At 40.0% G+C, this 14,701-nt stretch overlaps 1 protein-coding gene across 1 annotated transcript in view; it reads left to right on the top strand.

Annotated features, from left to right (window-relative positions):
- Positions 1–7,252, top strand: part of NID1 (nidogen 1) — a 44,834-nt gene extending 37,582 nt beyond the window's left edge. Inside the window, exons 16-20 of the mRNA XM_057414485.1 lie at positions 511–682; positions 1,205–1,362; positions 2,744–2,867; positions 3,998–4,110; positions 5,780–7,252. Coding sequence (XP_057270468.1) covers positions 511–682; positions 1,205–1,362; positions 2,744–2,867; positions 3,998–4,110; positions 5,780–5,901 — 689 coding nt within the window. The 3' untranslated portion in view covers positions 5,902–7,252. The remainder of the gene's footprint in view (positions 1–510; positions 683–1,204; positions 1,363–2,743; positions 2,868–3,997; positions 4,111–5,779) is intronic.
- Positions 7,253–14,701: the final 7,449 nt, after the last annotated feature.

Below are 14,701 nucleotides of genomic sequence, written 5' to 3'. Positions count from 1 at the left end.
CTGCAAAAACAAAGAACTGGAGCTAAATACTAGTATCATTATCTCTAGTGCTTTGGAGCTTGATTATCTTGAAGGATTGCATTGGCTAAATTTAGCATAAATCCGGTTTTCAGAGACCACATATGACAGTACCAAAGAAGAGGAAACATTAAGGATTATAAAATCCATTCTAGATCTTGGCCTGTTAAGGAGAATAGAAAAAGATTCTGATAATCTCTATTTATTTCTCTACTATCAACTTTTTTTTTGTGCCCACCCCCCAAGGAAAGCTCACGTGCACGACAAGTTGCTTCCTCATAGAATCTGTTATACTACGTATTTATGAAAATTTTGTGCATTTGAACTTCATAAGGCAAATTGCATATTTGTCTTCCAACTGACATGAAGCAGCTTTTGTTGGACCATAGCCAGAAAGCAGAAGAAAATCTATCTCTAGTTAACAGTTATGCTTATGAGACTGACATTGTATATTAGGAATAAATAGGCATGTTTTAATCTGTTTTCCTGCAGACTTGGGAAGCCCTGAAGGGATAGCTGTAGATCATCTGGGTCGCAACATCTTCTGGACTGACTCTCAACTGGATAGAATAGAAGTGGCCAGGCTGGATGGGCGCCAGCGTCGCATCCTTTTTGACACTGGCCTGGTGAACCCCAGAGCAATTGTTGTGGATCCTATGAGAGGGTATGGATATGTTGTCAAGAGGCATGTGCAAAGTTTGGGTTTTATTTATTTGTTTAACAATGGCATATGTTTTTAGGCTGTATGTAGACAATAATAGCACTAGCTTTTCCTAAAGCAACTAACAAACAGAAATGGTACCTGTGTCCTCTGTCTGAGTGGTACACTGGAAGTAAAACTTGTAAAATACCTGCTAGGTAATACTGTGATATTTTGTTGAGATGTTTGTCAAATACTTATTTGTACCTCACTTTAGGTACATTGTTTGCAGGATGACAAGTGTTGCTCTTACCTAAAAGAATATTTTTTTCTTTTTTCAAGGTTACTGGTCTAAAATACTAGATTTAAATATTTATATTTTCATTTCCATCAAGACAACCCTTCTTTCTGTACAATGTCATCCTTATTTATTTAAATGATTTAAGGTGTGCACATATTACTTTTATGTCCTTAGCATTTTTCTTAATTACAACAATATTCTGAGATCAGTCACTGTCTTAATTCTTACCTTTTTTTCCTCTTAAGAAACTTGTACTGGACTGACTGGAACAGAGAAGCTCCTAAAATTGAAACCTCATACATGGATGGCACAAACAGAAGAATTCTTGTTAAAGATGATCTTGGGTTACCAAATGGGCTGACATTTGATCCTTATTCCTCAATGCTGTGCTGGGTTGATGCAGGTGAAGAGCTGCTAAAGTCTTTCTTCATAATAGTAATAGAATAAGTATATCCAATCCTGAATTATCCACAGCCAATTAATAGCTTTTTGGGCTGCGTCTCAGTCTTCATGTCTGTCTTTTTGGCTTTAATATTTTCTCAATTTATTCATTGTTACTACTGCTGTAGTATTTACATCAGAGTGTGTGAAAGCTGAAAGATTTCAATTCTGATCACAAAAATTTCTAGAAATGCAACAGGTTTGTATATGTGTGTCTTGTGTGTGGCTATGTCTTTAGGTAGTGCTTAGGCCTTTGTAAAAAAAGTTGTGATCTTAAGACCAGGAAAACACAGTGATTCATTTAATCTGGCCCTACAGAATATCATAATGGCACTGTTGCAAGACCTGTAACCTTGGGCAAAAGTCAGCTTATAAGTGACTGAATCAACTATTGAAAAAGCAGGTCACACTAGATTTAAAGATCAAGAGATGAAGGTTCTGCCACCAACCCATTATTAGTTGTGTGCCAGTGTCCCGCCAGTCAAAAACAACAACAAAGTGCTTTTAATTCTCAGTTAAACTTTTTTTTTTTTATCTTGCTGTCTTTCATTCTGTAGACTCTACCAGAGATCTCTTCCTGTGGAGGTGCTTTTACACTTCAAGTCACCTTTCAAGCTTTTGATAAACTAAAAAGATCGAGCTCTCTTTTTCACTGTAAGACACTTTCTCCTACCTTTAAATGTATCTCCTGGTGCTATTTTTCTCTTCTTTTTCTCTCTTCCTCTCATTCTCACATTTTCTTTCTTCTGTTTTTTTTCTTTTCCCCTAGTTTGAAACTACTTAAGAGAAACCTACAGGCATTCACATTCACTGGCAGTGTTCTCAGTGTGTATAGTAGCCTTTCAGGTAGACCTTTTTACATCCTATTTGCATCTACAAGTTAGATATTCTTTCTGCAGTCTTGCCTTCATGGCCTAACCCAGCAAGCATTTTGGGAACACTCTCGCCAAACTAACTTTGCAAAAATGCCTTCCAGAGGAGGTAGAACTGGTTAGTGGCTGAAGTATCCCTCCCGAATAGAGTCAGCTTCCACTTCAGCCTGAGGATACTGGTATCTGAAACGGGAATCTCAGCTTGTGAACAATGGCCATGGTTTCACTGGCCATGTGGGGTTCCTGTAAGTGTGTTGATTAGCATTAGTACCAAAGTGCTTTACCATCCAGTCTTTGGCACACGCCGAGATGTGGCATGGGGGTGTGCTTTGACTAAGCAGAGTACTGAATGACTGAATGACTTCAAGGAGAATTTATTCAGTTCATGCTTGCATATTTATGCATATCCTTAATCCGTCATGAGAGTTCTCTTGCTCTGGTTCAAAGGCTTAATTGTTTTACTACACCCAGGTACCAAGAGGCTGGAATGCATGAACCCTAATCAGCTTGGTCGACGAAAGATTGTTGAAGGAATTCAGTATCCTTTTAGTGTTACAAGCTATGGGAAGAATTTATACTACACAGACTGGAGAAGGTATGTTATCTGCTAAAGAAATTATGGATTGCTTTAATCTGTTCTTCTGCCTGGTAGAAACTGAAGTAGATACTGCATTTCTCGTGTCTGACTTCTCACCCATTCCTGTTTTGTTGCTTTCCTAGTGAAAGATGATACAGGGTGGGGTGGATCTGTAAAGCTGACCTATTGATGTTGCCAGTTAACTGAGATTTCATTTTCAGCATAATGATTTGTCCCCTAAGACAGTATTTTAACAGTGAACGTTTTTGGGAAAGGAGTGGGAGCTAACATGTTTCCCTTATGGCTGTTCTTGCTGTGTCGTAGAGGGTTGAAATTTATTACTCATGGTTTCCTATGCCCTATATTATCTGAGTGTTCAACCAGCAATAAGAAAAAAAACATACTTATTTTGCTGTCTTGCTGACATTTTATTTGTGGCACATTATGTAAACCATTGACATATGATCATGACTTTAGAGTTTACTGTATTTTACAGAAAACAATATTTAGTTTTCCTTGACATAAATGGTTGTGTGGGCTCTGTCTGCAAACTCTTACACAAATGAATTCGTCAATTCCACCAGGAAGAGCTATTAATATGTGTAAGGATTTCCAAGCTAGAACCTAACAACTGGGAAATGCTACTCTAAAATAGGCTTGTGAAATGGGAAACTGTGTTACAGGTCTGTCAGTAAAATGCCCTTTTATTTTCAGGAAGAAAAGATTGTTTATGACTAGCTGTATTCTTTCCAGATATCAAGCGCCATCTGAAATACAACATTGTCCATGATCATTATGTATAATAGCTGCAATGTCTGCTCTCCCACAGAAAACATCAGGGAGGCAGAATACAGGGAATGTGTTGAATGCATTCCTGTAGAGAGACATTGTCCAGTGTTGGAATTACCTTCAAACTTAGTAAGGTGGCTCTGTCTAAAATTTCTTAGCTGCCTAGAATGAAGGTTATGACTCATTTGAGTTGTCCAGGAAAGATGATGTCTTGGAGGATTTTGCCTCTGGCATCATTTTCTAATTGTAAAAAAAGAAGCAACTTCAAAAGCCTTCCTTTCTTTTTGTTTATTTTGTTTTGTTCTCCCCTGTACTTCCACATTCATCTCATTCTGTATGTTCTGTTCTGCATATGGCAGGGATGCTGTTGTAGCAGTGGATCGCACGATTTCAACAGAAAATGATAACTTCCAGCCTCACAAGCGCTCCCGTCTCTATGGAATCACTACTGCCTTTGCTCAGTGCCCAGGAGGTAATCCAGATGATTCTCAAGTTTTTACAGCTGTGCAGCACCTTGGCAGATAAATGAATGTAGTAGTGGTTCCCATTGACTAGCTGCCAACTGATCTAGGTAGCTAGTGATGACCTGGTCAATGATTAGATTTGATTACTCAGAAATTAAAAGCTACCTATTTTTTTCTTTTTTTTTTTTTTCCCGCTGTAAAAGCAGTAGTTGTGGTTTCCATATGAAACTAGAATAGAGAGGGAAGAAGGGGTCTGGTCTGTCCTTTTTGAAAGAACAAGTGTATGATCAATAGAAGTATCTGACATGGCAAAAGCTGCTATCTTGTCATTGTCTAAATTGAATGCTGTTTTCATGGTTAGGGCCTTATTTACTTATTTATTATTATGACCCATCCTGGCAGTGTTCAAGGCCAGGTTGGACAGGGCTTTGAGCAACCAGATCTGGTGGAAGGTGTCGCTGTCTGTGCTAGGGGGTTGGAATTAGGTGATCTTTAAAGTCCCTTCCAAACCCATTGGAAGGGTTTCTGTGATTCTATGATTTTTAACTTTAAAGTACAGAAATATCATGGTCTTCCAGATGGCCTTAATGAGATCCGATGTTTTTAGAAAGGGAATGTTGAGAACACAGCAGGTGGTAGAGTGGCTGCTCTGGTATTTCTGCTCTGTGGAATGTTAAATTTTTCGTATACCTTATTGAAAAGCTCCTTGTGAAACTTGGAAGAGAGGAAGTTAATACCCTTGGAATAACAATTTGTCCTTGGGAAGCAATATCACTGTTCAGTTATGTTGTTCTTAGGAAATCACAGAAGAGTTCACTTTTTTCATTATTACAGCATGGCTGGAAATACAGAAGTTGTAGTGTTTCTACTTTAAGACTACAAACAACTAAGATAATTTCTCTTCAAATGATTCAACATATAGAGTGAAAAACTTACTTGAAAGCTTTCTTCACAGCTTAAAAGCACATATAAATGTCATAATTAAGACATCAGTTACATTGTTTTTACTAGTTAATTCACTGTTCCACTTTGGTAGGCAGTGTAAGACAAAACAACATTGTGTGCTCTGAGTAAATGCGTATGTTTATAATATTCAGAACCTTGGTATCATTTCTTTCTTATCATATATCCATTTCAAGTGTTTTTTCTGGAACAGATGCTTTACCCCTCAGATCCATTACTTCTGGCACTGGCTTCTCTTTCATTTTACCCTTCCACATTAATGTGCTCCTGTCCACCTACTTAATTTTTTTTGGTTTTGTGGGTCACTCCTCCATGTTTTTGCAGTGGGTGGTATTCAGGGATGATGTCATGTAGTATTTTGGATTTTGTCCCCATGTGTTGCACTTGTATTTCCTCACTCACTGTGTCTTCATTCTAATGTCTGTGACCACTTGACCAATTTATGAAAGGCATTTCAGCTCATTTTTTTTCATGTTGCCTCTCCTGCTCTGTCCTTATATTATGATCTTTCTTTGGGGTGAATATCAGAAGCTGACACAGGGGTATGATGACTTTCCTCTCCCTAAAGCATACTTTTGTTTCACTCTCAATCTTCTTACAGCTTGTTTTCCTAGTGTAGTCATGTAATCTGCGCTTCTTTTGTATTATGCGGATTGGTTTTACTGAGGTTTTGCTGTTTTTTCTTTAACGTTTTATATCTCTGTTCTTTTCCAGGACATAACTACTGTACAGTGAATAATGGCGGCTGTACTCACCTCTGCTTGGCTACCCCAGGAGGCCGCTCTTGCCGCTGCCCTGACAACACAGTGGGAGTGGACTGTATAGAAAGAAACTGAGCATTAAAATATATTAGAGCAGCAGAAGCCTTTTGGAAATGTGCTGTAAACAATTCACTCCTATCAACACAATCAGGCCCTAAAGATAAGTGCTCCCTGCTGCTGAGAGGAAAGCCATGATGCACATATACAAGCACACACACAGGCAATAACTGTTTTGTAGCAGTTGAGCAAGACAGAGCTGCCCAGGTTGGGTCCAACTGTATCTTGTTCCTTGTAATATTATCTACTTGCTTTTAAAGGTAAATGTGGAGGCAGTAGCTCATGTGATCCTTTCACACAGCAAGTGATTCTTTATAGGTGATCAATACTGCCTAGTGGATGTATTTGAAGTTTTTGTTAGATTTTAAGAGATTTATTTTTCTTCTGAGGTGAATTCCTGAGCAGTTTCCTAAAATCCACTAAACAAACTTCAGATATAGATCTCAATTGCTGAGAGTTCATCAAAGAATGGATGTTGATTCATTTGAGACATTTGGCTTTAGCGACACACAGTCACATTTGTTTCCTGAGGGCTTTTAAAATAAGAATTCTGTGCTTGATTCTATTAGCCTGAAAGTGGTCTTTAAATTCTAGCCTAGAAGTCTTCCTCCTTTAGCAAACTGTGCTATGCCTTTTTGTAGACAATGAGAAACCACAGCAGTTAAAAATCTGATTTCCAGAAATGTCACCTGTGTCTTGGTGCTTAAAAGAAAAAAGACAGTAATCCCCTATTTGTGTGCCAGTGTTTAGTAACAGCAAAAAGTGTGCTGAAAATCAAAGCAAAGTTGATGTAATTATCACCAGTGAGTTTGGAGCAGGTAGGGAAAATCAAAATGCATATTCTTATGTCAAATTAGCAGTACAAATCTGGGAGTGAAGTTTGGCTTCCACACTGTGTGTTGGGAAGGAAGCTTATCCACAAGCCAGCCTGCAGCAGCAGAACAGAATGGGGCTTGTGAAGCTTCTGCCAGAGCACATTTCACAATGTCATGATCAGAGTAGTAAGCTAACATCCCCATTTCCTCACTCCCTCTTCAGACACAACAGTAACAGTTTTAAATAGAGCCAAGTGAGTCTTAACTGTGTGACAACTTCCTCTTTAATTGTATATTTATCATAAAATAACAAAGCATATAAACATTTTAAAGATTTTTAATAACTTTTTATAACTTTTAATTCATTTTATTCATACACTTAATCAGGTATGTTTTAATGTAAATACCAAAAATGTGTTGAAAAGAAGGTGCTTAATAACTCTTTCTCCAGAATTATTCACGTATCTGGTGAAATATTAAAGTTTACACTCTGTACAGGTATCTACAGTACAGTCAATAAAAATGTTTGGGTTTTATTTTCTGTAAAAAAGAAAGTTATGCCTGCAGAAGGAAGTGTTATGTGGTGTCTCAAATCTCTTTTCCTGTTGAGTTCTGGGTTTTAGCTAACTCTTTTATCTAGTGATGGTCTTTCTCTTGTAAGATGCAATACTGTAGGGGAAAAACTGCTCTTTGGGTTTTTGTATGTTGAAACTCATAGGATACTTTTATTTAAAACAAGTATGTGAGAGTGCTTAAACAGACAGCTCCCTCTGTTCTGACACAGGGCACTGTTAATGGCTGCTGAACTTTCAAGTAAGCAAAATTCAGTTATATCATACTTCAGACATGCATGTTAGTGGAAATATAGGGCAAGGACTAGATTAAGTGCATGTACTTGTCGCAAGTTCACTGAAGTGTGAGGTGGTGATGCTGAGATTTGAACTCAGCTTTTATGGCTACAGCCTGTCAGTGCCTCAGGGAGGGTGGCAAAAGGCTCTGTAGTACTGTGTAGATAGACAGATGGAGCATGCCTGTCAAGGGAGCTGTTGGAAAGGTGGACAGTGAGTCAGCAAAGAGCTATTGAGATCTAAAGGGTGGTGTGTGGAATTACAGAAGGAGGTTGGTGTTGATCCGTAGTGGAAACTACACATGATATTGGAGGAAGTTGGGTCTTTAGTTTTTTTATTCACTCTCTGCTTTGAATTTTTTTTCTTTTTTTATTTTGATCCTTCAAAATTCACGATTGTCTGCTTTGTGTATGGACCAACACAATATTTCTCTTTGTGCATTATGGCAATTGCTAATTTACTAAATCCCAGTCAGCTAATTCTGTGCTTATGAATGAACAATGACGGATGTCAAAGAAAATATACCTCAGCAGAACTTCTAGCGTTAATATGTGAGCTCCTATGTAGTCTACAGGTCAAGGAGAGAAATTATTTTACTATGGGCTCAGTTTTTAAACTGAGTGTCTCTTAATTCTGGTATCACATCTGGCAGTAGGTAACACCTAGATTAGGGGAAACTTCAGCAGATGCGTGTCAGCAGTATAGATGTGGCAGTTTACACAACTTTGAACCAACCTTAAGCACCCTGGTCCCTAAAAATAAGGAACTTTTTTTAAAGGCTTCAACAGGTTTTGTTTCTCAGCAAATACTTGTTGATCACTTTAGCTGTTGTAGCTTAATGTCAGAGCGCAGCAATGGCTAAACTGTTCTTTCAGGGAAAGGAGCCCAGCAGAAGCGGTGGCTTCACCTGCAAGGAACCAATCCCACTGTACCCCAAGTGAGGCAGATAATGCCATGAGGGTAGTTGGTTCAGCCCAGGGGCCAGAACATCAGGCAGTTCTGTAGTGACAAGGTAGGTCCAAAGTCGAGTTGGGGAAATTGAGTCAGGATCACAATCAGGTCTGGACAGAGTGACCAGCATCAGTGGTTTCCAGACACGTCCATAGTGGTGAGGCAGGTCTGCAGTTAAAGCTGGGAAGATGGGCTGGATCTGGATCAAAATAGGGTGCATGGCCATAGCACAGCTCAGGCAAGAGCCAGGGTGAGAGCTTCAGCTTTATAGCAGCCTTTAAGCAAAAGAGCGCTGCCCTTATTGAGGCCTCCCAACAGACTGTTTGAGGGTGAGCCTCTGCTGAAGTTCCTCCAAGTTTTCTTCATACCTTCTATCAACCTGCTGGCCTTGAACAGTCGGCTAGCTGCTAGTGGTCAGAGCGTGCTCCAGGTCTTGACACTCTGGAGTTCTTTATTCCCATATAAATTTGCTTTCTCATTGAATCTTCCTCAATCTTTGTTCTCCAAAATGATCTGTGGTGTTGAGTTCCTTATTTTTATCACAGCTGGGGCAAGAATCTTATACTTTGAGATTTGGCGTTAGCTATTCCAGGGTATCTGTCCTATGCCTATCATATTTTTTCAGTTAAATGTTCACAAGTGTTTTGAATGCTGCAAATGTGAGTTTTCTGGTTCCTTCGTTCACCCCTAAAGAGTTAATGGCATCTTTTTATAATACAGAGCTTTCTCATGCTGACGTGTCTAATTCATCTACCTTCTCATTTTCCTGACTTGCTTATTAGTGTCTGACTATTGTCCTTTTGTTTGGGAGCAAGTACATTTCAGTTATATTTTTACATTGCATTTTGGGCTAAAAGGGTAATGGAAAATGGGTTGTGTTTTATTTCATTATTAACATTTTTTTTTTAGCATTATAATAGGCTGGGACTGGCAATCATATCAGTCTCTGGTTGAAGAAAAGATCCGGTGTGACTACAGTTCACTTGTTTTGCTACAAAAAATAGTAGATTTCCAGGAAAGGAGAACAGTTGCTCCAATGGTTAAACAAAAGACAAAATACATCTTAAATTTATTCCAGAGGTAAGATAAGTGTTTTCTTAAAAGTTTCCATTCAGATCTTCCAGCACACATGGAAATATTTGACGGTAAGACCATTAGTGATGTTTAACAACAATGTAATAAGTTGCAAAACAGTGAAATTACTTAAAGTAGCACTGGCTTCCTGGTGACTTAATGGGGTGGTTCAGCTATCTTTCCATCCAAAGGGTGTTTGGAAACCCCTACTTTACTCACTTTTTAACCTGTAAAGAGCTCTTTCCTCATGGTGGAAATTCAGTGTGGCTTTCTGAAACACAGCATCCTGTCCAGTGTTGTTCCAAGCTGGGAAACTGCTTACTCTGCAGTTCTTCAATTGCACAGTTTTGTCACAACATATTAGATTTTTAAGTTGCAGGCATATAATCAAAAATGACAGATGAATACTAGAGGATAATGGCCTTTCAGTGGTAGTGTCACAATGCATCAGTTGAACCTATGGTTAAATGCAAACCTTTCTGTGTAGTATTTCATAGTGTATTGCTTAGATATCTTGTTGGGGATTAATTAAAAAAAAAAGGCAGGATGTGAAACTCACATGGCTATACAGAATACAGTTGTGAGAAGCCCCCTGCTTGGCCAGTCTGCAAGAACTAAATATTACCTCCAGAAAGTTTTGTTCCTATCTGAGTCCCTAGCTGGGGATTTGGCAGCAGCCTGGTCATAATGTGGTCGAATCACCTCCTTTGTTTAAATTCTACTCCACTTGAAATCTGCCCTATATCTTAGGATAAGTTTAGGACAGCATGCCAACACTATAGGTGACAGGTCAATATACTGTATCCTATCGATGTGCATATTGTTGACTCTAGGGCTTTGCTTCACTAACAAAAGGCTCAGCTGCCAGTTGAATGCAGTGTGTGGGCTTCCCTGCTGCTTTGTGGCAAAGCAGATGTGACTGTAGTAACTTAATGTCCTTCTTTTTCCAGAAGGATTGTGGAGTTGATGAATGGGGACAGACTGCCATTCCTGCAAGTAATCAGGATGGTATATTTGAGCCTTTAGCTTCTTTGTCTTAAGTATTCACCGGAGTCCATTCAGTTTGTGGTGGTTTTGCTTGCTCTGGGCAGGAAGTGTTTCCTACCCAGTGGGGTGTCTGGAACACACAGGAAGCACATAGAGGAGCTGCTTAGTGCAGGGCCTTCAACTTGAGAAGAATGGGGTGGTGTACAGATGTTTGTGGGGTATGCCAAGTGGCAGCTGTGGATCTGACCCAGTAACTTGCACAGGAGCATTGGGGATGACAGTGGAAATCTTTCCAGGAGCTGTGTAGTATTATGGAGAAAAGAGAAATGTGTTGGAAGGCAACTGAAGGGCAAGATTTTATGACAGTGGTTGCAGATGTGTGTGAAGTTTGGGAGGTGGGGGAAGCAATTAGCATGATGATGGTGATACTGTGCTTTTGTGGCCCTCAGTTAGTTCAGCAGTATGATACAGGGAAGGAGTGAAGGAGACCAAGATGCAGAGTTGTTAAGCTACAGTGGGTTTTGGAAACCTTTCCAGTCTCTTCTTTTCCCAGTACTACCACAGTATTGCACTGACTACAGCAATGTCTTCAGGCACTGTGGGATAAACTGTGGGATTCCAGATCCAATTCTGTTTAAGGACAAAACCCAAGAGCACAAATTCTTTCTACCTCTCTTCCCTACTTTATGCAGATGAGAAACCCAAGCAGATAAGCCAGAAGAGAGTAAAAATGCAGTCCATCCAGCTTCCTACCAGAGGGAGGGCATGCTGTCAAGCATCGTTTCCCTCATTTCTGACACTGCCCCAGAATACTCTGGTGAGCCACTGATGGCATTTCATGGTGCAGCTGCTCTTCCATGTTGATACTCCCCAAATGGTTTCTAATCCCCACTTGCACCACCCCTTCCAGGACTAGATCCTCTACCTATGACTTGCTGTGCACATTAACGGCTTTCAAAGCGTGTCACAGGGCTCTTTAATAATAAACAAGGACAAAAAACTAGTCTGCTAACAAGCTGCTAAACCTAATTCAGCAGCTTGAATCCAAAGGTCCCTGTTGACACATTTGTAAGCATGAGATTTTTTTTTCTCCTTGCATTGTATTACAGGCTATCTTACTGGTTATTAACCTTTGAGCAGATGTATCTCATGTATTTTTAAGTGATTGCACTGTAATTAATAATTTACCTTAGAAGCCTGTTGTCCTTTCAGACATACGCATTTGGGAAAATGCAAACCACACAGCTAATTTCATTCTCTTCCAGGCAGAGTAACCTTCTAGGATCTTGGCTCCCAAGTGACACTGCAACCCTGACACTGATTTCTTCACAACAGCCTGATGGGGTGATAACTGGCTTTTGTGCTTATATGCTTTGTAACTCAAATGTACGCATGCTGACATGCCACACTGACATTTTCTGCTGACCTTCACCTGCACAACATAGAATTTTGCTTTATATCTGTTTCAGCCTAAATCCCGATATGTCTGCTAGAGCCTAGTAAGGCAGAGTATGAAGTCCGATGTGGCTTCTGTATCAATTAAAGAAAACATATTTGGTCCTGACCCTAAAGAAATAGGCATGATGTATCTTCTCCAGATAGATGTGTTCATGTCCTGTCATGGCAGGAGCAACTTCCAGCAGTGTTAGATGGCTGTGGTCTTTGTGTGCTTTACCCTACCTGTCTGTGACTTGCACTCCTTTACCTGGTAGGTCTTACTGATTAACTTTATGAACTTGAGTGTCTGGACTTTGCCAGTAAAGATGTTTTTTATGTTACCCATTGATTAAGACAGAGAGGAGGAAACTGATTCTCTCAGGAGAGGTGTTGCCACAGATTTATGTGCTCCCTGCAAAAGCTCAGTCCTTTCTGGATGTTCCCTGGAATCCAGACTTTTTGACTACCAGTTGGCAGTACTTGTATTTGTCTAATTGTTTCTTAGTTTGTCTGCTAGTTTGGCTCCCTGTGAGAAATGACATTAGAGTCTGAAAACCTCTGCAAATTACACTTTTGTTTTGATACCGTGTTTTATTACTAGTGGGGCAAGAAAATACAGTTTCATTTTTGGTCTCTAGTTCTGTGACACATTTATGTCCCTGTGATTATGCAATTTTTTTATTTTTTATTTTTTCAATTTAAACTTGAATTTTTTTTACTTGAATGAAGAATCTTATATAAAAAAAAGCAATACCATAAGACATTGTTTTAATGAGCAACAAATGTACAACATGTACAAATACACAATATGAATGTGTTCACAGATTTTTATCAAAAGCTTTTTCTCCTGGAGCCTCAGCTCTTATGCATGACCCCAAATAACCCTGACTGCAAAAAGCAAGTAAAAAAGCTAACAATGTGATGCTATTTTTTCCCAAATCTATTTTAACTTTCTGCCGCCTTAGAAAATCCATACAGAAATTTAGATTGGAAGGAACCTCTGGAATGTGCCAAGCCCAATGGCCTGCTCAAAGCTAGGACAACTTTCACATAAGAGCAGATTGCTCAGGACTTTGCTCGACTTTTGAAATCTCCGAAGATGGAGGTGCTACAACCTCCCCCTCAGTACCAAACCACTTTGGTGTTGGAAGTCCTCAAGTCCAATGGGAATTCCCTTTGATGCAATTAGTGGACATTGCTTCTTCTCCTTTCACTTTGTGGAGGGTTTGGCACTAGGTCTTTTCTCTAGGTAGCAAAAGACAGCAGTTGTTTCATCCTTTCCTCATATGACACATAGTCTACCCCTCGAACCATCCTAGTGGTCTTCAGTGGACCTTCTCCAGTTTGTGAATATCTTTCCTGCCCTTAGGCATGACACATGTGTACTCTAGACATCGTCTTGTGAGTCCCGAATAGATGGATGTAATTGTCTTGGTACCTGACCAGGGCTTTTATTTTAATGCTTAGGGTGTCAATAGTGAATGCAGTTCTTAAGAAGAGCTGTCTATAGAGACTTTGGTTTCTTACACTAAGCTTCCCTTTGAGGGGGGAGAGTTGGTGTCAGGCTTTTCCCCTGGTCATTCTAAAAGCAGGTTAGTCTTCATGGCTCTTTGTATTTCTGTCTTGTTGGAGCCTTATTCCAGCACACAGAATAGGTATTTAGCCATTTGTTGGTTCTCTTTTCAGTTCTGGAGGGGTGCTTTGGCTTAACCCCTGCCAGCAACTAAGTACCAGCCAGCCATCCCCACGGTGGAGAGGGGGGGGAGAATTGGGAAAAGGTAAAACTTGTGGGTTGAGATAAGAATGGTTTAAGAATTGAAACAAAACAAAGTAAAATATATTAGTAATACTAATGATAATAATGAAAAGGAGAGAGAAGGAGGGAGGAATAAAACCAAAGAAAATTAAGTGATGCACAATAGAATTGCTCACCAGTTGCTGACTGATGCCCAGCCAGTCCCTGAGCAGTGATTGATGGCTCCCAGCCAGCTCCTCCCAATTTCCATAAGAAGCATGACATTCAATGGTATGGAAATACCCCTTTAGCTACTTCGGGTCAGCTGTCCTGACTATGTTCCCTCCCAGCTCCTTGAGCAGCTGCTCACTGGCAGAATATGGGAAACTGAAAAGTCTTTGACTTCAGAAGCACTACTTGGCAATAACTAAAACATCAGTGTGCTATCAATACTATTCTCATACTAAAATCAAAACACAGCACTGTACGAGCTGCTAAGAAAAACAGTTAAATCTACCCCAGCTGAAACCAAGACAAGGGCCTGAGCCACTACCCCCCTCCACTGAAAGCCCTGGAACTGGCAGAAGTCCTGGAAAATGAGAGTGCTCTATATATACTCCATGTCTGAGAGGAGTTAATCCACCAAACTGCAATTTTAGAAGGACTAGTGTAAACACAGGAGGCTTCTGTCAAAATGCAGCCAAAAGGCTTTTGGGTACAGAAGGGCAGGAGTGCTTGGAGGGAGCTTCACAGGGAAGGGTGGCATGAGGCAAAGAAATGTCTCATTTAAAGTTCTGCCGGGGCCTAGGGACTGGGCAGGTTCAAGTTATAGAGCAGGATATGCACCAGCTAAAATTTTGATCTTACAGTGACTGAGTGTGCAGAACGGGGTGTGAAGGTCTCCGTGCTGCACCTGTGATGATGGGTATGACCCCTTCTGGGTCTGCTCCCCATTCCTTTCATGTGATTCA

This window comes from Pezoporus wallicus, unplaced genomic scaffold (assembly GCF_028554395.1).
Source record: "Pezoporus wallicus isolate ANWC-B61680 ecotype Strahan unplaced genomic scaffold, APGP_CSIRO_Pwel_v1 contig_8042, whole genome shotgun sequence".
NCBI classification, from domain to species: domain Eukaryota; kingdom Metazoa; phylum Chordata; class Aves; order Psittaciformes; family Psittacidae; genus Pezoporus; species Pezoporus wallicus.
The sequence above is the reverse complement of the archived record's forward strand: the minus strand, read 5'-3'. Positions and strand labels throughout refer to the sequence as shown.